Source organism: Oryctolagus cuniculus, chromosome 4 (genome assembly GCF_964237555.1).
Source record: "Oryctolagus cuniculus chromosome 4, mOryCun1.1, whole genome shotgun sequence".
In the NCBI taxonomy this organism is placed as follows: Eukaryota; Metazoa; Chordata; class Mammalia; order Lagomorpha; family Leporidae; genus Oryctolagus; species Oryctolagus cuniculus.
The window spans coordinates 129,381,932-129,406,905 of NC_091435.1; the positions used below are offsets into that span (position 1 = coordinate 129,381,932).

The 24,974-nt window shown below is 36.5% G+C and overlaps 1 protein-coding gene across 1 annotated transcript; it reads right to left on the reverse strand.

Moving 5' to 3' along the window:
- Positions 1-1,585: 1,585 nt before the first annotated feature.
- On the reverse strand, positions 1,586-22,763 carry LOC100348001 (arylacetamide deacetylase-like). The gene is made up of 5 exons (XM_002716287.5): positions 22,445-22,763; positions 15,292-15,514; positions 11,520-11,589; positions 9,373-9,544; positions 1,586-5,264 (listed from the first exon to the last, which is right to left on the reverse strand). The coding sequence occupies exons 1-5, from the start codon at positions 22,580-22,582 to the stop codon at positions 4,668-4,670; spliced, it is 1,200 nt and encodes a 399-aa protein (XP_002716333.2). The 5' UTR covers positions 22,583-22,763; the 3' UTR covers positions 1,586-4,667.
- Between the last annotated feature and the right edge of the window lie 2,211 nt (positions 22,764-24,974).

Below are 24,974 nucleotides of genomic sequence, written 5' to 3' on the forward strand. Positions count from 1 at the left end.
TTATGTCCCAGACTTACTCTTCCTGCTCAACATCTTTGACTTCTCCTGGAGACACTGCTTCCTTCCTCCTGCCAGTGGGTGGAGCCTGGTTCACATCTGTGACTTCCTCCTGGCCCTGTGCTTTTTCCATCTTCTGTGAACTAAAGCCTAGAGTGGAGTCCCTGCTACACGGTGAAGCTCCTTTGTAGGGACCAGCTGGGTGTATGCAGCGCTGCACAGGTTTGGATGTGGCGCCGTTCCTCCAGATCCCCAAAAGAGAATGAGAAGAAAACCCCATCTAGAGTTTTAGCCTTATGATTATTTACACTAAATATCTGAAAAACAGTTCTAGATTGTCCTTCCCAATATGTAAGTTTTTTGTATTTTTCTCATCATTTTGGCATTGACTATGTTCCCAACTATAATGTTGCATGAAGGTGTTGAGGGCAGGCATATTTGTTTTCCCAAATTATTGGAAAACAATAAATTATTCACAATTACAAATAATATTAATCCAATAACTTTGACAGACATTGTTTACTAAATAAAGATATTTTGACAATTTTTTAAAAGAAAGTGAACACTTGCCATGCTCTGAGGGTCACTGTTCAGGGCTTCCCTGCTCCAAGCATCCAGTGCCTCATCAACCTACCATGCTGGGGTCTCTAACAAATCCAGGAATGGCTTGTGATATCACTCAGCAGGAAGGAAGTGATAGACCTTGGTGGTGTTCACATGGCACTAATTCTTCCAGTATGAGGGATGCACAGATTATGGGGTTATGAGAGTGTACCTTAAGATTTCAAAGGAAAGTATATGAACTGGAAATCTTGATGTAATCCCATTTTTTGTGTTTTTCCCTTAATGCCTGTGCTTCTGGGATCCTACCCAATAAATCTTTCCATGGACAGTATATCTTGCAGTGTTTCCTTTACGTTTTCCTGTAGCAATTCAGTGATTTCAGATCTTACATTTAGATCCCTCATCTATTGTGAATTCAGTTTTGTACAGGGTATAAGAAAGGGGTCCTGTTTCATACCTCTGCATGCAGAGATCCAAGTTTTATAACACTATTTGTTGAAGAAATGGTCCTTTCTCTGGAGAGTGGTTTTAGTTCGTTTGACAAACATTAGTGGATTATAGATGGTGGTTTAATGTCTGGGGTCCCTAGTCTTTTCCATTGGTTGACATATCTATTCTTGTGCCAGTATCAAGGAGTTTTGATTATAAGTGCTTGTAATACATTTTGAAATCAGATATTGTGGGGCTGGTGCTGTGACATAGTAAGTTAAGACCCTGCCTGCAATGCTGGTATCCCATATGGATGCTGGTTCAAGTTCCAGCTGCTCCACTTCCAATCCAGCTGCCTGCTAATGACCTGGGAAAGCAATGGAAGGTGCCCTAAGTGCTTGGGATCCCGGACCCTACGAGAGGTCCACAAGAAGCTCATGGCTCCTGGCTTTGGATCAGCCCAACTCTGGCCTTTGTGGCCATTTGGGGAGTGAACTAGCTCTCTCTGTTATAACTCTTTCTGTTAAATAAATAAATAAATAAATAGAAATCAGGTATTGTGATATATCCAGCTTTATTTTTAATATTTAGGCTTGGTTTAGCTATTCGGGATCTCTTATGATTCTATATGAATTTTAGGGTCTTTTTTCTTGATCTGAGGAGAACATATTTGATATTTTGATTCAAGATTGCATTGAATCTATAAATTGCTTTGAGTATCATGGACATATTGATGATAGTATTTCCTTAAAATTTCCTTAAAATTTTAAAGATTTATTTATTTATTTGATGGTCAGAGTGACATAGATATGGAGAGAATGAGTGTGTGTGTGTGTGTGTGAGAGAGAGAGAGAGAGAGAGAGTCCATTCACTGATACACTCACCAAATGCTCACAACAGCTATGGTTGGGCCAGGTTGAGGTCAGGAACTAGGAACACCATCTTGGTTTCCCACATGAGTGGCAGGAACCCAAGAAGTTGAGCCATCATCCATCATCCAGGCCAATTATCAATATCTGTTTGATTTATTATTTTTGTGGGTTTGTTTGAGCTCACAAAATAACATTTTGGAAGGAAGAGAAATTAGTCACATGGGTATCCCAGGGAAGGACCTAAAGATACAGGGATACCAATTGGAAAAATCTCTATGATGAGGTAGGAACATTCCAATATATGGCTGAACTGAGGGAGGAAGAAGTAGTTAGGTAACTTTAAACATCAATGAAGCCGTATAAAGAGAAATAAATAAATAGGGTGGAATATGGACGAGAAAATAGAGTTATTAGGGTAATGGGATTTTTTTATTTAAAAAGGTGAAATTTCATCATATTTGTACTCTAATAGAAATGTTCTAGCAGATGGAGAAAAGAGTTAGGCAAGCACTTAGTCAACTTTTGCTCTCTATAAGGAAATAGCTGAAATAAGTTCTTATAAAAAGAAGACATATTTATTTAGCTCACAGCTTTGTGGGTTCAAGTCCATACTGAGTAAGCCCCATTGGTTTGGCCACTAATGAAGTTAGCAATGGCAGGGAGTGGAACATGGACCAAAGGTAGAGGAAGAATCACAGGTGAGCTAGGGAACAGAGAGATACCAGGTGGGCACAAGTCAGTTTATAACCACACCTCTCACAAGACATATTTTCTGACCTAAGGACCTCCCACTGGTCCCATAAGAGAGTTTCTACTCTCTTAGTATCATCAATTTATGTCTTTGGATTTTAATCATCTATTGAGTTTAATTAAGTACTAGTCTCAGATGAATGTTGATAGAAGTCACAGATCAAAGCTTGGGGGTGTCATTATGACAAACCATGAGTTTCAGAGAGTGTGGTGGAAAGACTACAGGGATTCAGGAGGAGCTATAGAAGGTTAGAGTAAGGTACACACAATGACCTGCAAGATTAGTATATGCAATATAAAAATAAATTAAGAAATTGTTTGATGAAGACAGGAGAAATAGCAATTAGGAATAGCCAGTTCTGGTGACTTAGAATACAAGAAAGCATTTGGTAATGTAGAGGACACCCATAATGACCCATATTATTTTACTATGTAATAGTATCAATCAGAGATCAAGATTTACTTTTGTATCAGATTTGAATTTTAGATAAAAACTAGAGAACTTTTGTTGCTGGTTCTTGGTTTGTCATCATGCCCATACTCTACTGTATCTTCAACAAGAGTCCGAGGATGCCTGGTATAGTTGATCTCAGTTCATTTCTTCAACATTGTTTGATTCTTCAATCATGTAGTTTAGGTCATTATTCATGTTCATATTTAAATGTATCTTCCCATTCCAAATAAGAATATATTCCCAAATATTCAACATCGATTATTTTAGTGTGTAAGTTCTTTAAAGGAGGCATAGGGGCAGGGCATACAAGTGGAAGCAACAAAAAAAAAAAACAAAGGCTTTCTATAACTTGTTGAATAAACAAATATTAGAGTGATGTCCCACAGGTGTGAGTCATTTATACATTCATCCCATAGTGTTTGCCCCCAAACATTCCTATTTATTTTGCACATGTCATTTTAAACCAACTATTCCTATAGGGTCTGCAGCCTGTTTGTTAGTTATCAATGTTTTACTCCCTTATAATTTTACTTAAGAAAATATTGGTAGTGTTTTTTTAACATATGTTTTCAGATAAAAAAATCACTCTTCAGGTAAACATACCATCTGATGTGTCACATGGCTATGGTTCTTTACAATTACAATAAGTAGTTAAGGATAGGATTGGACTTCTATGGTTGCTACCATTTTTCTAGCTAAAATAGTGAAAAATGAAATATCTGCTCACAATTGTTTCCAGCTGACAACAGCTGGACAGAAAGGAAAAGAAACCCTGATTTCTGGAGATTGAGAGGAGTCCTTCACCAGCATTGGGCTGCCTTCCTCAGTGTACCACCAAAATGATCAAATATTACTTAAAGTATGGTCAGCACAGCTTAATATCTGAGGTCTAATACTGAGGAACTTTAATTCTGTTTTCCCTCCATTGTGCAGATTCTGATTTTTCACACTGATTACAATATTTCTTGCATGTGCTAGCTGTACTCAATACTGTCAGGCCAGTCAAATGAGTGGCTATTGCCTTTTGCTGGCTTCTTCCCAACCTGAATATCTCCAAACTGTCGCTAGATGAGAGCTGGGTTTTTGGAAAGTGAGAAACCACTGGCATTAATTTTAGTATCCCAGGACATGAATAGTTATGTATTAAGAAGTGATGGTACCATTATAGGCAAATGGCAGTGTGTTGTGCCAAGACTTTAAAGCAGTTGGCTCATGATTCATAGGAGTTTCACAGGACACAATGCCAAGACTCTAAATCCATGCCAATCAAAACTCTAACATTAAAAAACTGAAAGTGCCATATCTAATAAATAACATTAGACAATCAAAAAAGATACAGTTGTAAGTTTAGGAGTGAAGTAACGTAAAAACAAATAGTAAACTAAGTATTTGCCCCAGTGTGAATGAACATCTAAGGAATAAAACAGAAAGCAAGATACCACTAAAAGACACACACACACACACACACACCACATTGTAAGGACTAGAATCATAGGTCACAGATAGTAAACAGCAATTCAAATATAAAACCTCTAATTTTCATTAATATATTCTCTGATCCAAGAATTACATATTTTAATAATCCATTGCTTAGATTGCTACTATAGATTTTCCCTTAGCCAATCAATATATTGATTTATCATCCTGTAACAAATTTTTAAATTCAGAAATGAAAAGGCTCTGTGGAATCCATCCTCTATGTGAGTGTGAGTCACGTGAACACCATTGTTCCTGAGTCGGGTAACATACATGACTCCGTCATCTCTTAAGACGTCATACTGACAGGTCATGACATGGGTCCGGGGTAAGCCACGCATTTGGGTGTCATCAGCCAGCAGGGGTGCAGCCCTCACATCTAGGAACCCTGGGTATTTTTGGGCCAGTTCAGAACTACCATAGGTTGGAGTGTTATAAACATGTCCTTTCTTAAATTTATCAGGGAGCAAGGAGCTCCAATTAACATATTTGAACAGGTGACTTGAGTCCACTGGGACATGCTGATTGAGGAGCAAGGCCTTTTCAAGTGATCTGTCTGTGGTGAAGTATTCACTCCAGTACCTGGCTGCCAGTGATTTGGGCAGAATTGGAAAATTGGAATTTTCTCGATACGATGGTAAATCCAGATCCAGATTCTGAAGTGCAGGATATATTAAAGACTGGGTCTTGAGTTTGACCTTGGCATTTGGATCCCCAAGGAGCTGAAAAGCAATTTAAAGTGAGCTATTTGAATGAAAAATTTTTATTTAAAATCTTATTTTCATTCAAATACCATATATACCTATAATGTAAGAATCTCATAAAGATCAAAAAATTCAAAATATCTCAAAGATTTTCCAATTATCAGTATTACAATGTTTGCAATTTAATGTTGTCCCTGTAAGCTAAAGGAATTGTACTACATAACTCACAGGTGCAAAAAGAGGCCATAAAATCTGATTAAAAGCAAAATCTCTACCCTTGAAATTCAAGTGGACTTTTATCTCTTTTTCTATAAGTTAAAAATGCTTGTCCATATTGATGTCAACAATCACTTAAGGGAAGAATCAGATAACCAGAAATTACAATTAGGATCTGACACTAAAGAGATGGATCCCAAGTAAACCCTAGAGTCTGTGATACATTTTGGTAGAGTGATTTTATTATTTTAAAAATTTTTATTTTTTTTTTGAAAAGCAAAAAGATACAGAGCAAAGAGAGAGGGAGAGGAGAGAGAGAGATAGAGAGAGAGAGATCTTCCATTCCCTGGCTCACTCCCTAAACGTCCACACTAGCTGGGGCTGGGCCAAGCTGAAGCCAGGGCCTAGAACTCAATCTGAGTCTCCTACTGGGTGTCAGACTAAGGTCTTCAGCCATCACCTGCAGCCTTCCAGAGTGTATATGAGCAGGAAGCTGGAATTGAAAATAGAGCCTGGACTTGAACCCAGACACTCTGATCTGGGATGCAGGAATCCCAATTGCATCTTAACAACTGCATTATTTGCCTGCCACTGTTTAATTTTTTAAAAAGTGAATTTCAGGTTTGTTATTTTGGTTCGTGATAAAACATCTATATAATCATCTCTGCAACACCTACACAAGAAATAGTTCTCCCAAGATAGTAGATTGTTGGGAACCATGATTAGGCATTTTTCAGTCTCTCACTCTGATTATGAACTGGTATGTTTTGCCTGTAGTTCTGTTCATAGTATCTCCATCTATTTATGTCCATTTCATTAAATTCATGCAGATTAAGAATTGTTAAGTTTTTTGGTAGTTTTTAAAAATTAGCTGTCCTTCTTTATCTATTAATACTTTAAATTTCTGTTTCATTATATGCTTTTTCTGCCAATTTGCATTCAAATTTTCTGTTTACTTGTGTTTTTAATGTATCTTATATAAACCTGATATCCTAGTATTGATATTACAATCAGATCATTTAGACCTGCATGTTTCAATTGTTTCTGTACTAGTTTAGGAGTTTATACCTGGTTTCTGGCTTTTAAATGGTTTCCATAAAGATTACAGTGTGTGTTTTCAATTTCTCAAAGACTAATGAACTCATCTAAGAACAATTCTATTACTTTATCTCCACTAAGACAATAAAATGGATCAATAACACTCTTAGCTATCATCCTCTCATCTCTTAACGTATAGCTCCTTTTAAATCATTCTAAATCAATATGTTGTATGATTTTAAATTATCCAATTTTAGTAAACTTTGCCACATCTTAACACAACCTTGGTCTTTACTTCTTCATGCATCTTATCTTTTTGTTTTGTTTTGTTTTGCATTTCCTTGTCCCTGAAACCCTTCACTTAAAATAGATTTTAGTGAGTTCCATTGATGGAAAGTTCTTGTAGTTTTGAACTATCTGAATAGTTTCTATTTCTCCTTTACTCTTGCATAATAATATTATGGGGCATCAAGTTAGATTGGCAGGTATTTTCATTCTGCATTTTGGCAATACCATTTCACAGCTGAGAGCTTTCACTGAGAAGGAAGTTGTCAGTCTCGCTGTTCTTTAGTGAAAGCAATTTTCTCTGGTTTTTAGGATGTTCCCCATTTCATTGTTTCCTCATTTTCCTCACTTTCATTTTTCTTTTTCCATTGATAGACGTAATTCCTATTTATTTCTTTTTAACCTTTTCAAAAATGATGTTCAGGATTCATGGGACTTCTTTCATCTGTAATTTTAAAACCTTTCATCATTCTGACACAATATTGAACATTAAATTTTAAAATACTTCATTTTCCAATTCCCTCCCGTTTTCTCATAGAACACTTAAACAATATTGAATATTCTCAGACTATATCTGCCATTTTTTATCTTCTACTCTGTATTTTTATCTTTTTGGCTCTCCATCTCAATTTTGCAAAGTGTCTCATACCATATGAGTCAATAGGACCCACATTGCATAATTTTCCACTTACATTATCATCTCCTCAGTGTTCTAAGTCATGCATAAAAATTAATTTTAATCATTTCATTTTTAGGGTTACATTTTTCATTGCTTTCCAAAACTCAACTCTTCTGTAGAAATTTATAATTTTGTTGTGAATTCATTTTGGAAAAAACAATGGTTATTTTACTTTATTGGCTAAAAACAAACATCTGAATTTTGTGTAGTATCTTTCTATATCTGCTGAGTTCATTTACTTCCTTTCAGAGTTTCATGTTTCGTTTTCCTAGGTATATGTGACTGTGTATTGGACATTGAATTTCAAAAAAGAGCTGCAGCAATAATGTAAAGTTGATTATAAGAGCTTATTTTCCAGGGAGAACTTGTACCCTTTTGGATCAACCACATAGGAGTATTAAACACCCCCTCCACGTTATTTTAAGGTCATGGCCTGAGTTTCCACTGACCAAGCTGGTGCAAAGCAAAGTTCAGAGGCACCTGAAGCTTGTTTTACAGTCACTGCACCTGGACCCTGAGAGCCTCTGTCTTTAAGGCCTCGCCTACACATGCAAAGGAGTGGTTTATTAACAGCCTCCTATATGCAGAGATCATGAACCTGAATGCAAGTCTATAACCCTGAGAGACTCCCAAACTTACCTGAGGTGGAAAGTTTCCTACTGGCTACCACAGACATTTCAGGCAGAAAAGATATTGAGTGCAGAAGCTATTTTTATGGGTTTTATATAGTTTTGTCTTGTACTTTGGCCTAGAAATCTGCTACAACTTAATTTGCTTTTTGACTCTCTAAAGAATACTATAAAATATTTTATATAGATTCACGCTAGAAACATTTTATCTAATTTATCCCTATAGGATTCTGAACCATATAAGAGGAATGGTTTATTAATCACCACGATAAAAAAGAAAGTGATGTTAAGAAAGATTAGGTGACTCATTCAAGGTCACCAGGGAACATTGGTGCAGTTTCAAAAAATCAATGTTTCCTAATATGTTCTTTGAGCTACAACATCAAGATGTCTCTCAGAGCAACAGTGACTCGATACTGTAGTCTCCACTAGAAAATGTGTATCAATTTTTGGAAAGTAATATATATATATATATATTTGTATTATATCAGAAAAAATCACAGATTTTGTGTTTCTGCTGTAGCCGGAAATTAGGAATACATTATCATAGCATAAAATGGCCAAAAATATACACTTATATTTCCTTACGTAAAAATAAGTTTGAGTGCAACTTTCAAATTGAGCATGTGATTAAATTGCAGAAATTAATTTGCAAGACTGTATGGATTTTTTCCCAAAAAACACTGCTTCTAAAACATCAATACAAAATTTAGTTCTTAGGTGAGAAAGTCAGTAACAAAATAATGTTACCCACAATCTGATAATTAAATTATGTGATAGTTTAAATTGATAGCAAATAAGTGTACAGATTTAGCTAAATAAATGTTATAGAAATTTGTAAACAATCTCTAAGTTACAGTCTCTTTCACAATAAAAATGTATATAAGAGTCTGTTCATATTTTGCTATGCATAGTTTGGTTATTGTAAGAGTGAAAGTTTTTATACAAGTTTCAGCATATGACACTGATGATAATTGGAACTGTGGGGTTAGCCAGTTTTGATTTTTGATGTCACTAATTGACTTCATGAATATTATTCCCCAGTGTCACAAACAATAATCACATTTAAATCAATGATCTATTAGGGATATTTTATATATTTTTAAAAAGAAAAGAATTGTGAATGAAGTAGAAATAGAAATACTAGATAAATATCTTCCAATGTGTACATGCATCACTATTGTGAAATATATTAATAATATAACATATTTACATATATCTGAAATGAATGTTGGCATGCAGGATACTTTTAAGAATAAAGCAAAACTGAACATATTACCTGCTGAGTCACGGCTGCGGCTAAATTCCCACCAGCACTGTCGCCAGAAACACCAACTCTCTCAGGATCCACACCGTATTTTTCAAGAATATCTTTGCGTAAAAACCAGCTTAATGCACCATAGACATCCTCAAATTGAATGGGAAAATGGTATTTAGGTGCTAGTCTGTAGCTGTTGGCAGAAGAACAATTTTAAACCAACTTCTCTTAGTTTAAAATAGAAAAAAAAATTAAACCAACTTCACTTAGCTTAATTTAAAATAGAACAAATTCTCTTTAAATTTGATACTTTGATAGTTATAAAATGATAATAGACAAACCTCATCCTAATAATGATGCAAAATACGGAAGTTTTCACAATTTTTATTCTGATGAAAGTATGCTGTTTACAGTCTTTATCTATATTCCTGCAGAACAGTGGTCTTTCTATTTGTTTAATTTTTATTTACTGGAGGATTAAGCCTGTGACTATAAAGTAAATTGAATATATATTATTGCAAAAATTAAAAGAAATAAAAACAGGATGCAGGAGAGAGGAAGGGCATATGGTATCATTATGGGTTTAAATTGAATGTATAAAATGCATGAAACTGTCCTCTTTATATAATAAAAAATGACAAAAATAGAAAGTAAGAAATAAAATAAAATGTCACAAAATTGCACACCTACACATCCACACACAAAAACAAAACTGAAAGTAGTATTAAGCTAAAAAAAATAAGAATATGCAGTAAGTTCCCAGCTAACCTTCTTCCAGAATGCTTTTTTGTAATCATTACACTTTACTGATAAGCAATAAATGGGAAAAAGATCTTAGAAATTATACCACTCTATGTCAATCTAATGTTCAAATTGGCATGTAGTTTCTACTTGGTTTTTGGCATAATTTCTTCATTTTTTACTTATTCCTATAGCTTTATTTTATATTGTCATTAATCTAGAACGCCTTTTAAGCATAGATTTGCCTGTGTTCTCTCTTGCAATTTGATGACTGGCTACTTTTTTTTGTTTTAAATATTTACTTATTTATTTGAAAGGCAGTGGTACAGAGAGAGAAGAGATAGAAAGGAAAGAAATTCTATACACTGGTTCATATCCCAATGGCTGCAATGGCCTGAGCTGGGCCACAATAGCCAGGAGCCATAAGCCAGGAGCCTGCAGGTTCATTTGGGTCTCCCACATGAGTGCAGTATCCCAAGCATTTTGGTCATCTTCTCCTGCTTTCCCTGGCCCAATAAAAGGAATTGGAAATGGCCTGCCTGGGACAGGAACTTGCACTCCCATGAGATGCTAGTGTTGCAAGTGGCAGCTTAAAGTGCTATGCCACAACACCAGCCTCAATTAGCTACTTAATGAAAGATTCTACTGCAATTTAATTTTAAAGACTTATTTTTTATATTATTTGAAAGACAGAGTACAGAGCCAGGCCAGGACCAGGCCAGAACCAAGAGCCCAAAGCTTCTTATGGATTCCCTATATAAGCATAGGGGCTGAAGCATTTGGGCCATCTTTTGCTACCTTCCCAGGCATGCTAGCAGGGATTTAGATTGGAAGAGGAGCAACTGGGACTTGAACTGGCATCCATGTGTGATGCCAGAGACCCAGGCAGAGGCTTAACCTGCTATGCCACAACACTGGCCCCTACTGTGACATTTTGAACTCATTGCTTTGAAAGTGTTTTGTTTTCTAATCCTCAAAACAGCTCAATTATGTGAATAATATGACATAATTTCCAGTCCACAGAAGAAGGACCTGAGGTGATGAGGTAATGGTGTGCCCCAGACCAAACAATGGATTGCTGAGCTGGGATTTGAACCTTATTCTCTAATTCAGAAGCCTTCATTCTTAATCACTCTGCTAAGGAAGCTGGCTAAGGAAATCAGCAGTTAATTTGTCCCAATGATGTAATAGCTCAATTTCATTCATTAATTTTTAAATTTACCACTTTGGTTTCTTATTATTTTCTAACTTCTTATTTCCTTTGGACTTTGTCCTGGTCATGATCTAGTCCACCTTCTCTATGAACACCTTCTCAATTTCATTTTAAGCACTCCTAATCTAAAGAAAGAAATAACCAGAAAAGCTGATAGTGTCTTACTAGATAAGACACCTGCCCAAATAGTAAAGAAACTGACCAGCGCTCTTACTTGGTTGAAACGACAACAGCATCAAGACTATTTGCTGTGTTTCTTGAGAGAAAGTCATAAGAAAGCATAGCTGCAATAAAAGAAAACAAATTCAGAGATGTTCAAATGAGTTAACATATCTTTGCCAATAGAAGTTTACTGGCATGCCTTATTCCTACTTCATGTATTCAGAAAAATATATTTGCAATATTTCCTCATCACTATAGAACATGAATTTTGCTCAGTGATATTCGTGGTCTATTTTCTTGTCTTCTCACATCTTCACAATTAATAATTGTGACTACTCAAGATTAATCTCCACTTCTTGCATTTAGCAGATGTTCTGTGTTGAAATTACAAAACATAATATCTGAATTTAAGAAAGCCACAGTGTACGGGAAATAGTGGTGGGGATGGCAGGCATATAAATCAAGGGCAATAATGTAAAATAACATTTGCCTAATGGAAGAGTACAAAGACTGCTGTAGGGAAACAGTATTAGATTTCATGAACTCTTCCAGCAGAGAGAGAGAGAGAGAGAGAGAGAGAGAGAGAGACCGAATAAGAGAAAGAGGGAGGGAGGGAAGTAGGGAGAGATGGAGCCCAGAAATTAAACCACGCATATACAGCCAACTGAGCTTTGACAAAGGTGACAAGAATAGTCATTGCTGAAAGGAAGGTCTTTTTAATAAATGATGCTGTCAAAAGCAAAAATATAAGTAGAAGAATGAAATTAGAACCCTACCTCACACCATATTAAAAAAAATCAACTCCAGATTGATCAAAGATAGAAATGTAAGATGTGAAACTGAAATTACTTGAAGAAAAGGCAGGTACTGTAGTATAGTGGGTTAAGTCACTGCCTGCAGTGCTTGTATCCCAAATGGATGCCAGTTCAAGTCCTAGCTGCTCCACTGCAGATCCAGCTCTCTGCTAATACACCTGAGTAAATAGCAGAAGATGGCCAAAGTGCTTGGGCCTCCTGAACCCACATGGGAGACCAGGAAGGAATTCCTGGCTCTTGGCTTCAGCCTGGTCTATCCCAAGCCATTGCAGCCATTTGGGAAGTGAACAAGAGAATGGAAGACCTCTCTCTTCTCTCTCTCTCTCCCTCTCCCTCTTCCCTCTTGGTAAATCTGCCTTTCAAGTGAATAAAATAATTTTTAAAGAAATTAGTAGAAGAAAACATGGGAGAAACAGGTCAAGAGATTAGTGTAGGTGATGATTTCTTGGATAAGTTCCCAAAGTGTAAGCAACAAAAGCAAAACTAAACAAATGGTTTTATGACAAACTCAGAAGTGTCTGTGTAGCAAAGGAAACAGTCAATAGAGTTAAGAGATATCTGACAGAATGGGAGAAAATATTCCCAGGCTAATGATTTGACAAAGGATTAATTTCCAGAATATCAGTATCTCAAAAACTCAAAAACAACAGCAACAACAACAAAAACCCTAATCCAGCAAAGAAATGGGAAAAGACCTGAAGAGACAGTTCTCTAAAGAAGAAATAGAAATGGCCAATCCAGGAACAAAGGCTCGATATAACTAGCCATCAGGAATGTTGAAATCAATACCACAGTGAGATATCCAGTCACCTTTGTCAAAACGGTTGCTGAAGATGATGTGGAGAAGGAGAAAGTCTTACACCTTGTTACTGGGATTTTAAATAAATCCAGCCACTGTGGAAAACATTATGGGGATCTTTTAAAACTATACATGGAATAGTTAGTCTCACTACTGGGTATATTCCCAGAAGATATGAACCTGCTGACTCTAAGAGATAACGCCCCACCATGTTTATAGCAGCACTGTTCTCAACAGTCAAAACGTGGAATCAACCAAGATGTCAATCATCAGATGAATTGCAAAGAATATGGAATATACAATGCAGTGGGATAGCATTCATTGAAATCTTGACATTCGCAGCAAAATGAATGTAACTGAAGGACATCATATTGAGAGAAATAAGCCAGACAGAGAAAGACAAATACTGAATGTCTCCCTTATATATGACAGTTAAGAAAGAAAAGAACAAAAACTTCAATTTAAACATAGAATTGATTATTACTAGATGCTAGTAGGTATGAGAGGACTGACAAAAGCTTGTATTTTAAATAGTAATAGGGGAAGTTAGGCATGGTTCACTAATTGTGACAGAGACATTAATATGAGATGTTAATAGGGGGCATGAAGTGAAGGCATAATGGAATTCATATTATTACTCACAATTGTTTTCTAATTCTAAAATTAATAATACATACAAATTCTTTAAACACAGTAAATATTATCTTATGTTTCCAAAATTGAGTCCTGAAAATTCATTTTTTCAAGATATATTTATTAGAAAGACAAAGCTACAGTGAAAGAGACACACACATACACAGAGAGAGAGAGAGAGAAAGAGAGAAAGAGACAGAGATACACAGAGAGAGAGACAGAGAGAGAGAAAGAGAGAGAACTTCCACCTGCTGGTTCACTCCTCAAATGCCTGAAAAAACAGGGGCTGGAGCCAGGTTAAAGTCAGTGGCCAGGAGCTTTATCAAGATTTCTCAGGTAGGAGTAGGCACCCAAGGATTTGGGCCATCTTCTGCTGCTTTCCCAGGCACATTAGCAGGGAGCTGGAATGGAAGTGGAGTGGTCAAGACTACAACAAAGTTTGTAAGGGATGCCAGCATTGCATGTAGTGGCTTAACCTGATATGTCATGATGCTGAAACCATAGTACTGAAAATTCTTAATTTCAAATATGCACTAACTCTTTATACTTTAACCATGATTATACAAGTCACATTTATATTTTGGATACCAATTTATAATACTTTTCATTAATGCTGGAAGAGCATCCACCAAATATTCCTATATATCAGAGCTTATCTTTCTTTTGTTACTTTACCTTCATAAACAAATGCCCATTATTCAAGAATACTCAATGCAAAAAAATTTTAAACAAGTACTTAGGCAGTGAGACTCATGGGAATAAGCTGTGGTACGCTGTGGTCATGTTTTGTGTTAGAAACATCACTTTGGTGTCAACTAAAGGCTTCACTGACAGAGTTTATAAAATATGAGACAATCATCCCCACCTATTCCTCCAATTCTCATCCTTGATCTACATCAACACCCATAAGCAATACCTCATTTGCTCTTGTCACAGAAAAAATAGTTCTAGTCCCCCATGTAGTCCTCATCCTCCAATTCCTTTTCCTATCCCCAGAGTCAGAAAAGCCCGCAGCCGCTCAGCTAGCCATCAGTGGTAATGTTTTTCCAACATTTGTCAATTTCAATTTTAAATTTGTTCATAAAATTCCCACATATCAATACATTTGTAATATGAAACATATAATATATATAAATAAATATAATGAAGTAAGTTATAAATAACATTCATAAAATAGTAAATATATGCTTATATAGAAATATCATATCATTGAATATAATCAGTTGCATTCTAACAAACACAAAATACATTTACTCAACACTGTGCTTCCTCATGTAATTCCTTCTTCATCATTTCCTGCATATCAAAGTTCACTGAAGGACTAGTTTCACCATCTCCACTTATTTTATTCACTGTTTGACTCATTTCATTTTGATCTTCACTGCTACATTCCATCAAAAGTAGTTAATAACAAATTTCTAAGCTCATGAAACACTTTCTCTTCTTACCTGAGATTTGATACAACTTTTTGCATTTGTTACAGATATGGAATATGTTTCTCAAGTCAATGTAAACCCAAAGGAAAAACTGTCAGAGAGCTGAAGGATGTTGTTACTATTCAACCAAGGGTCACATACCAGCACTCCCCAAACACCAGCCGCCACCATGAATGTAAAACAAGCCCCTTCTCAGTGTCTCAGACTTTCTTCTAGGCACATACACACGGACGGGAATGCCGTCAAATGTTGTCTCTGTTACAGTGACATTTTCATCAGATGTGGGTGGGACTTCCATAAGGAAAATGAAAAACATTGCAATGTTCATTAGATGGTTGATTCCTAAGAATTCAGCAAACAGAAACTACAAAAAGAGAAAGGGGAAAATAGGTTACAGACAACAGATGCCCCTGTTGTTTATGAACATAGAAGTATACATATGTGCTCCTTATGGTCATCTTGCATCCATATTCTCACAGCCAAATCTACATGAAACAGAAATACTGGGTTTTTGCTGCCTTTCCATAATACCTGTCACAGGTAAACAAAGAGACGTAAAGAATTTAAATTGTAACTTGACAGACTGCACACTACATAGTTTGATTACAAAATAAATAAGTAAAAAGAAAAGTCCTCTACTGTAAAGAAGCTCAGAGTCAGGTAGAAAAGTGGGTGCACACTAACAACATTATACAACTTCGTCTTTCATAGGTATGCATAAAACACTTTGGCCACTTTCACTGGGGAAATAAACTGTATTCTTGACATCATTATCTGGTAGCATGTTGAAATAGCAGCTGAACTTTGATATCAATACTGGAAGTAGTGTAAACAGTGTCCAAGCAAAGAATTTCATTTTATGATTAAGCCATAGGCATATTCATAACTTCTACTAAAACCAGAGAAATGCAAGTTGTCTGGAACAACTCTAAAGTCAGCTCTACAAAGGGAGCTATGAAGGAAAAGTCACCTCCATGGTTGCATCTGAAATTCAGTAAACAATATTGGAGTCAGAGACATAGTAAAAAAAAAAATTACATCTTGACATTTCAGCTACGATAACATGCAATTTTATTTACTGTTTTATTATAGTTCAAATTTAAAATTTCCTATTATATTTTCAGTTTCCTCAATGAATTCTGTTACTCTTACTTAAGTTGTCTTTGTGTTGTCAGACCAATCTAAAGAATAAGATCCACTAAGTTAAGCGTTCCAAACCTGAGTGATAGTTAGCTTGACACATTCACTTAAAAGCATTCCTTTAACATAAACAAGTCTAGTACCTGCTAACACTAACCGATGGAATAAATAAAGGGGAGAGTGATCCAACATGGGAAGTGAGATACTCAGCAGACTCATAGAATGGCAGATGTCCTAAATAGCACTCTGGCCTCAGAATCAGCCCTAAAGGCATTCGGAGCTGGCTGAAAAGCCCATGAGAGTATTTTAGGCATGGAAAGCCAAGACACTCTGGCAAAAGATCTCTGCGAGTGAGATCCCAGTGGAAAGAACAGGTCTTCAAAGAAGGAGGTACCTTTCTCTGAAGGGAGGAGAGAACCTCCACTTTGACTATGACCTTGTCTAAACAAGATAAGAATCGGAGAACTCAGAGGGCTTCCATAGCCTTGGAAACTCATGACTGGAGCATAGGGAGACTACTGATGCCATAGACAGGAGTGTCAATTGGTAAAGTCAACAACAGGAGTCACTGTGCACTTACTCCTCATGTAGGATCTCTGTCCTTAATGTGCTGTGTATTGAGATTTAATGCTATAACGAGTACTCAAACAATATATTTCACTTTGTGTTTTTATGGGGGTGCAAACTGTTGAAATCTTTACTTAATGCATACTAAACTGATACTCTGCAAAAAAAAAAAAAAAAAAAGAAAGAAATTATCAACTCCCAACTTGACTCTCACTGGGATTAAACATGACAATAGGTCTGATCTGATTTCATCATCATTCAAAAAAAAATCATCTATTATTTCTCACTTTATGTTTCTGTGTGAGAGCAAACTGTTGAAATCCTTACTTAATGTATACTAAGCTGATCTTCTGTATATTAAGATAATCGAAAATGAATCTTGATGTGAATGGAAGGGGAGAGGGAGTGGTAAAGGGGAGGGTAGTGGGTGGGAGGGACGGTATGGGGGGGAAGCCATTGTAATCCATAAATCGTACTTTGGAAATTTATATTCATTAAATAAAAGTTAAAAAAAAAAACATTCCTTTAAGAGTACTGGGGGGCCGGCGCCACGGCTCAATAGGCTAATCCTCCACCGGCAGGAACACTGGGTTCTAGTCCCGGTTGGGGTGCTGGATTTTGTCTGGGTTGCCCCTCTTCCAGTCCAGCTCTCTGCTATGGCCCGGGAGTGCAGTGGAGGATGGCCCAAGTACTTGGGCCCTGCACCCACATGGGAGACCCAGGAGAAGCACCTGGCTCCTGGCTTCGGATCAGCGCAATGCACGGGCTGCAGCGCACTGGCCGCAGCGGCCATTGGCGGGTGAACCAATGGCAAAGGAAGACTTTTCTCTCTGTCTCTCTCTCGCTCACTGTCCACTCTGCCCGTCAAAAAAAAAAAAAAAAAAGAGTACTGGGAAATACAATCCCTAGTTTGCCAGTGAGCACTGAAAGAGGAGCCACCAGAAATAAAACTTCTGCATTGACACTTTGGGTCAATCTCAGAGGATTCTCTGAAGTGTTAATTTCTTCTGGAAGATAGCAGGTCTTCCATGCAAATGACAATGTTACCAGTTACCATGGCCTTATGGTCCACTACTGCAGAGCCCAGCACTGGCAGCTGTGATAAACTTACAGTGCCTGCAATGTAGCTCCAATCTTCATAGACTCTATGAATAAGCTCGTCCCTACTCACAAATGAGCTCCAGTACAAAGCAGAATGATGAGGACCTTTAACAGGACGCTCAGGCAGGAAGAGCATCCTGAGAACCCAGGATGCTCTGTTTGATCTTAACCTGTCTGCTCTGAAAAGCTGTGAATTTTTAAAATATTTATATCCAGTAAGTTTGATTCCCTCCTTTCCAATTTGTATCCCCTTGATTTCTTTTTCTTGTCTAATGATTCTGGCTAAAACATCCAGAATTACATAGCAGTGGTGAAAGTGGGCATCCCTGTTTGATAACAGATCTTAGTGTAAATGCTTCCAACTTTTCCCCATTGAATATGATGCTGATTGTGGGTTTGCCTTAATTGTGTTGAGGAATCTAAACCTTCTATACCCAATTTGCTTAAGATTTTTTTATCATGAAAGGATGTTGTATTTTATCAAATGATTCTCTGCACATATTGAGATAATCATATAGTTATTATTCATTAATTTGTTAATGTGATGTATCAGATTTATTGATTTGCATATGTTGAAACATCCCTGCATACCAGGAATAAATCCCACTTGGTCTGGGTCAATGAACTTTCTGATATGTTGCTGGATTTGATTAGCTAGTATTTTGTTGAGAGTTTTTTCATCCATGTTCATAGGTGATATTAGTCTAGTTCTCTTTCTTATCTTTTTCTGGATTTGGAATTAATGTGTTGCTGGCCTTATACAAGAGTTTCACAGGGCTGGCACTGTGTGCAGTGGGTTAACGCCCTGGCCTGAAGTGCTGGCATCCCATATGGGCACTGGTTCGAGACCCAGCTGTTCCACTTCCAATCCAGCTCTCTGCTGTGGCCAGGGAAAGCAGTGGAAGATGGCCAAAGACCTTGGGCTCCTGAACCCACGTGGGAGACCCAGAAGAAGCTCCTGGCTCCTGGCTTCAGATCGACACAGCTCTGGCCATTGCGGCCAACTGGGGAGTGAACCATCGGATGGTTTCTCTCTCTCTCTCTCTCTCTCTCTCTCTCTCTCTCTGCCTTTCCTCTCTCTGTGTAACTCCGACTTTCAAATAAATAAATCTTTAAAAAAAAGAGTTTCCCTCTGTTCCATTGTTTTGAATATTTTGAGAATTATAATTAGTTCTTTAAAACATTTGGTAGACTTCAGCAGTGAAGCCTTGTGGTCCTGGACTTTTCTTCATGGTGAGGGTTTTTATTACTGCTTTAATCTCGTTTGTGTAGGTTTCTATAGCTTCATAAGTCAGTTTGATAGATCATTTGTGTCCAGAAATCTATCCATTTCTAGTTTTTATAATTTTTGACAAAAATCTGTTTGTAGTAATTCTTGATGATTTTTTTTTTTAATTTCTGTGGTATCTGTGGTAACATTTCCTTTTTCACTTCTTATTTTATTAATTTGTATCTTCTTGGATTTTCTTTTCATTTTTTTCGGTCAATGATGTATCAGTTCTGTTTATTTTTTCAAAAAACAGTGCTTCATTTGACTGATGATTTGTATCACTTTTAGTTTCAATTTTGCTTATTTCTTCTCTCATTTTAATTATTTCTTTTCCCCTACTAACTTCAGATGTGCCTTGTTCTTTTTTTTCTAGGTCTTTGATATGTATTGTTAGATCATATATTTGTTGCCTTTCTGATTTCTTGATATAGGCACAACTTGCTATAAACTTCCCTCTAAACACTACTATTGCTATATCCCATAAATTTTGATATGTTGTGCTGTTATCTTCATTCATTTCTAGGACTTTTTTTTCCCTTTTGATTTCTATGATCCAGTGGTCACTCAGAAGCACATAATTCAGTCTCAATATGTAAGAGCATCCACAATAATTTGATTGAAGTCCTGAATTAAGGAAAAGAATTTCACAGAATATAACTAACTTCTTTTTGGTTTTATGAATGCAATTATCTTGGAAATCTGAGTTCAGACTATATACAGTCAGAACTATTTTCAGAAAATAGTTGTTCAGTCCTTCTTTATAAGAATATTAGCAAGAAAACTAATGTGTTCTGCTAGCCAACAGCAAAAGAAATAATATGTATGGACACTAAATATATAAGTAAATTGGACTGCATCCAAATATTTCTGTCTCCCAGGTGATTAGCTGGAAGCTGTACCAGTATCGGAGCAGCTAAGACTTGAACAATACTCTGACATGGGACATGGGCATGTAAAGGAGTGGCTTAACATGCTGTGCTATGATGCCCAACAAAAGGCAATTTTTGATATAAGTTTGAAAGATCAAATGAAAAACAGAAATGTATGACCAATTTGAATTTATATTCCTCAATGTTTATGCAAATTTGTATATTCATTAATCTTAAATGGTCACACAAGTGTGAATTACCCCAGGGATAAAATGACATAACCGAATTTCTGATGATAAAATGCTGAGAAACACTAATGGCACCCATCCTGGAATTTTCACATTAATTGTGGTTATTCAGCAATTTGGAGACTGAATGATCATTCAGATTCAAGATTCTCACATATTGAGGCCCACTGGTTTATCTCTGAGAACCCATAGCAGCAAGAAAAGCTGAGCAGGGCTATGGCAATCAGTGATGAAAACAGATGATAATGAAATATTTTTTTGAAAATGACTTAAAAATTACAAGCTTCTACTTATAGTAAGAAAATGGAAAGAAAGCAATTTTCAAAGTCCAAGAATCCCTCATCCGTGATAGGTCAGTTAGTGTTGAGAGCCATGTTTCTCATCAAGTCCAAATGCAACCTCAGAGTCCCTTTAAGATCATGCTGAGTAATCCTTCAGAGCTCATCTCTTAGTTAAAGATATTTGTCATTCCTGTCTAGGAGACAATGCTACATCTCAAACTAGTTCAGAGCTCATTCCATCCAATGACTCATTTATCATCACTGAATTATTAAAACTCGGAGTTCCCACCATTCCTTACCCTTGCTAAAATTAATTGGTACAGCCCTTTAAAAGATCAGCAGGCAACATATGTTATGAAAGAGATAGTGAGCTAGCTATCTAACACTCAGGCTAAGTAACCATGAAAAATCATATTTTTTTTTTAATTACAGAGAGGCCATAACTTGCAGAGGAGGTTAAAGAAATGTGATTACATTTCCAAGTAGCCTCATTAGAAAAGAATCACAGGAACAGCTGTGGGCTCTCAGTGGCAGCCAGCCAGGCAGCTGCCCCGTTACTTCCATAGCTCACCTCCCATCATGGGGAATCACGCTTCCATATTCCATTAGCCTTCTGCCCCTTTCCCTTTAAACAAACAATTTCAATAAGAGTGCATTTTCATCTCTGACTTAAAAAATTATTGCAAGGAAACCTCAAAGCAATCAAATTCTCAATTCAACAATTATTTATGGACATGTCCTCATAGTCTACAGGAAAATAAGGGGAAAATGATTAAACTACATAACAACCCTGCATCTGGAGCATAAGACACAGCAGAGCGATCACTAGGAGAAAAACACCTTGTGGTGAAGGTTCTAAGATGGATCGGTTCCAGATGAGAATCCACAAGCGGCCCATTGACTTGCATACTACCTCTGAGCTACCTCTGAGATTGTTTAACAGATTATTTCCATCAGAATTGAGCTAGGAGTAGAAGCTGAATCACCATTGCAGATGTCTAAGCCAACCTACTACTTTAATAAATTGACTAATAGTTGTTTAAAAAAATTTAAAAATATGTTGCTGCTCAAAAAAAAATTATTGCAAGAATTTTGTGACTAATCACAATGCTAATCATCCTGCCTTTCTGAAGCCCATGTTTCCAATTAGCTTCTTTCTGGCAGCATTCCTCAGTATTCACACCATCAGACTCACACTAAGATTTTGTTTGTTTGTTTGCTTTTATTCCATGAAACTCACAATAAGATTTTAAAAAATTGGTACTCACCTGGAGTGTATTGTTTTTTGATATTTAAAATCAAAGCTAACAAAGTATGTTCTCTAGATTCATTCAGTTAGGCTTCTGCATTAAGGAGTAGTTAATAATATAAAGTGTTTCAATATGAGCTAATGGGTTGGTTATATAGCATAGCAGTTAAATTGGAAAGCTCCTATCCAACATTGGATTGACTGGATCTGAGTCCTGACTGCTCTCTCAATTTCTGCTTCCTGCTAATGCACACCCTGGGAGACCACAAGTGATGGATCAAGGAGCTGGGTCCCTGCCACTCATGTAGGAAACCTGCATTGAGTTCCCACTCCTGGTTTCAGCCTGATCCAGCACTGGCTGTGGGCAGTGAACTAGTAAATTTCTCTCTGCATCTAAGCCTTTCAAACAAATAGAACAAATGAAAAATCTAAAAACTAAATCAATGAAATAAATTTTCCAAGCAAAATATAACAGCAAAATTTTAAAGAGTAGAAATTAAAGCTAGACAAGGCTGCTAATTATTTCCTGTTACATGATCACTGAATGAGTAGAGAAAATCTGAACTTACCAAATTTGTTATTGTGTTGGATACTGCAATCACGCCCATCAGTCTCCATGGTTCCTCAATATTATCAGGGAGAGGAGTATAAACATAATAGGCTCCCAAAATCCCCGCAGTCAGAAGCAAAATGGTCTTTTTTCTCATGGTGGTTCTCTTTGGGTCTTTCTACTTCAGCAATGCTACAAATGCACTTCTGAATATGTTGATTTGTGATTGTATGTCTTAAGCTTCCTCATACACTGTTGTATAATTTCCTGAATACAAATTCCACAGTTCAGTTTGTCATTTCCTAGGCAGTCCAGAAATTCTTAGTGAAGTCCAAAGAGCACTGTGAAACAAATAGCAGTTGTCTGCAAGTTTATAACCCTTCAAATAAAGTTTCTGTGGACATTTGCCAACAAAGTTATTAACAGGGAAATTATACTACGTTAGGAGGCATATATTGTAGACTGCGGGTGTAAATGAGTTCCTAGAGGGGCACAACCTACCACATAGCATGCACCTGCTACTAGCACTAGAACCCACAGATGCATTGGGGTCCACACGTGATGTTGGACAGCTTATGCATTTGGACATGTATCAGTGACCCTTCCCACAGTGCAGAGTGTTATAGGGCATTTACACTGCTGGGAATGTCTCTGGGTTTCCTGTTCCTCCATCTCTCTCTCTTCCCAAACTACTGGCACTCATTGATTCCTCCTTTGTCTCCATGCACTGTGAATGAAGTAGAAATAGAAATACTAGATAAATATTCTCCAACGTGTATATGCATCACTGGTTGAGCCAGGCTAACCCGGGACATAGGAAATTCCAGGTGTCTCACGTGGGTAAAAGGAACCCAACTACTACCAGAGCAGGAAGCTGGAATTGGAGATGGAGCAGTGACTTGAACCCAGGCACTCCCATATAAAATATGGGTGCCTCATGTGGCAATTTAGCCACTGCACCAAACATCTTCCACAGATAATTTTTCATATAAATTTATTTGAAATTGGCTATTTTTTTCTGTAGTCAAAGAGATGGTTCATAATTGTTTACTTACTGTTTCAATATAATGAAGGATTTTTATTAATTCTGGAATGTAAAAGCAATCTTACATTCCTGAGATGAGTGCTGCTTGATTTAAATTACATTTTCTATTATATAAATATGCTACATCTTCTTTTTGGATTTCACTGGCATGTACTACATTTTTTATCCCTTATTAAAACAACTGCTCTAATACATTGCCATGGAGATCTTAGCTAAAGCAATAAAGGCCAGGAAAATGATTCAACCAAACATGTTGGAAAAGAGGGTATAAAGCAGTCTTTGCTGAAAAATGACATGATCAGGCAAGAACATCCAAAGAATTTGCAACACTGCTCACAATAGCCAAGATTAAAACCAACCAAAGTGCTCATGATCAGATGGATGGATAAGGAAAATGTGGTATATGCACGATAAAATTTTATTCACCCATAGAACGAATGAAATACTACTATTTGCAGCAATATGGAATTAATTGGAACACATATGTTAAATAAAATAACCCAGGCACAGAAAGAAAAATATTTCATATTCTCACTCACAGTTGAACTGAAAAAAGTTGGTCTCATAAAAGTAGAGGGTAGATTATTGATCATTCAAAGTCAGGAAGGATAGGGAGGAAGGGCATAGAAAGAAGCTGTATAAGTCATCAAAATACAAAAAAAAAAAGAGTTACATAGGAGGTTTATTAGTAAGTCTTTCACTATTGTCACAATATCCAAAATATTTAACTTATAAGGAGAAAATATTTTATGACTCACTGTTTTGGAGGTTCACAAAGATTGGCAGAACCCCTACCACAGCCACTGATGGTGGTGTTTTTGATGCTCAAGTCCCAAGGTGGCACAGACCAGCACAAGGCGAGAGACAGAGAGTGCTCTTGTCTGTCAGTAGCTCTATATACAGTTACCAGGATTCAGTCATGGGGACTTTTCCTAATGACATAATTCAGTATAGTCATATTCCAAAGGACCTACCTCTATAAACACCACAATGAGATTAAGTTTCTATACTGTTAATACCATTAATATTAGAATTTGGAGCCTATATTTCTGAACAATTTCATCAATTACATTCAAGTGATAAATTACATTCAAACTATAAGAGGCATAAGTACTTGTATTCTATAGCACAGTAGGGTGACAATAGTTAATAACATTTATTATGTGTCTTAATATAATTAGAAGAGGAAGCCTAGGGATTCCCATAAAAATAAATGTTAACTACCCTGGTTGGATGATTTCACAATGTATACATGTATCAGATAATCACTTTGCACCCCATAAATATGGATAACTATGCTGTCGAATAAAACTCAATATATTTAGTTTTATGAATATATATGTGATATAATGCTATTTTGTGCTTTTTTATACATATGAAAACTTTGAAACATATGTTAACTAAGTCATACATATGTGTGTGTGTATGTACACATATAAAGGGGAAATCCATAAGAAGCCAACAGATCAACTTCTTTAAAAGAATGAATGTAAGAAAAAATAAA

Excerpts from the sequence above, each read along its gene's own strand:
- LOC100348001 (XM_002716287.5), bottom strand. The coding sequence starts at position 22,582 with ATGAGAAAAAAGACCATTTTGCTTCTGACTGCGGGGATTTTGGGAGCC. Across the intron at positions 15,515-22,444 it reads CCAACACAATAACAAATTTG|TTTCTGTTTGCTGAATTCTT; the intron begins GTAAGTTCAGAT and ends CTCTTTTTGTAG. Across the intron at positions 9,545-11,519 it reads GCTGTTGTCGTTTCAACCAA|CTACAGACTAGCACCTAAAT; the intron begins GTAAGAGCGCTG and ends TTCTGCCAACAG.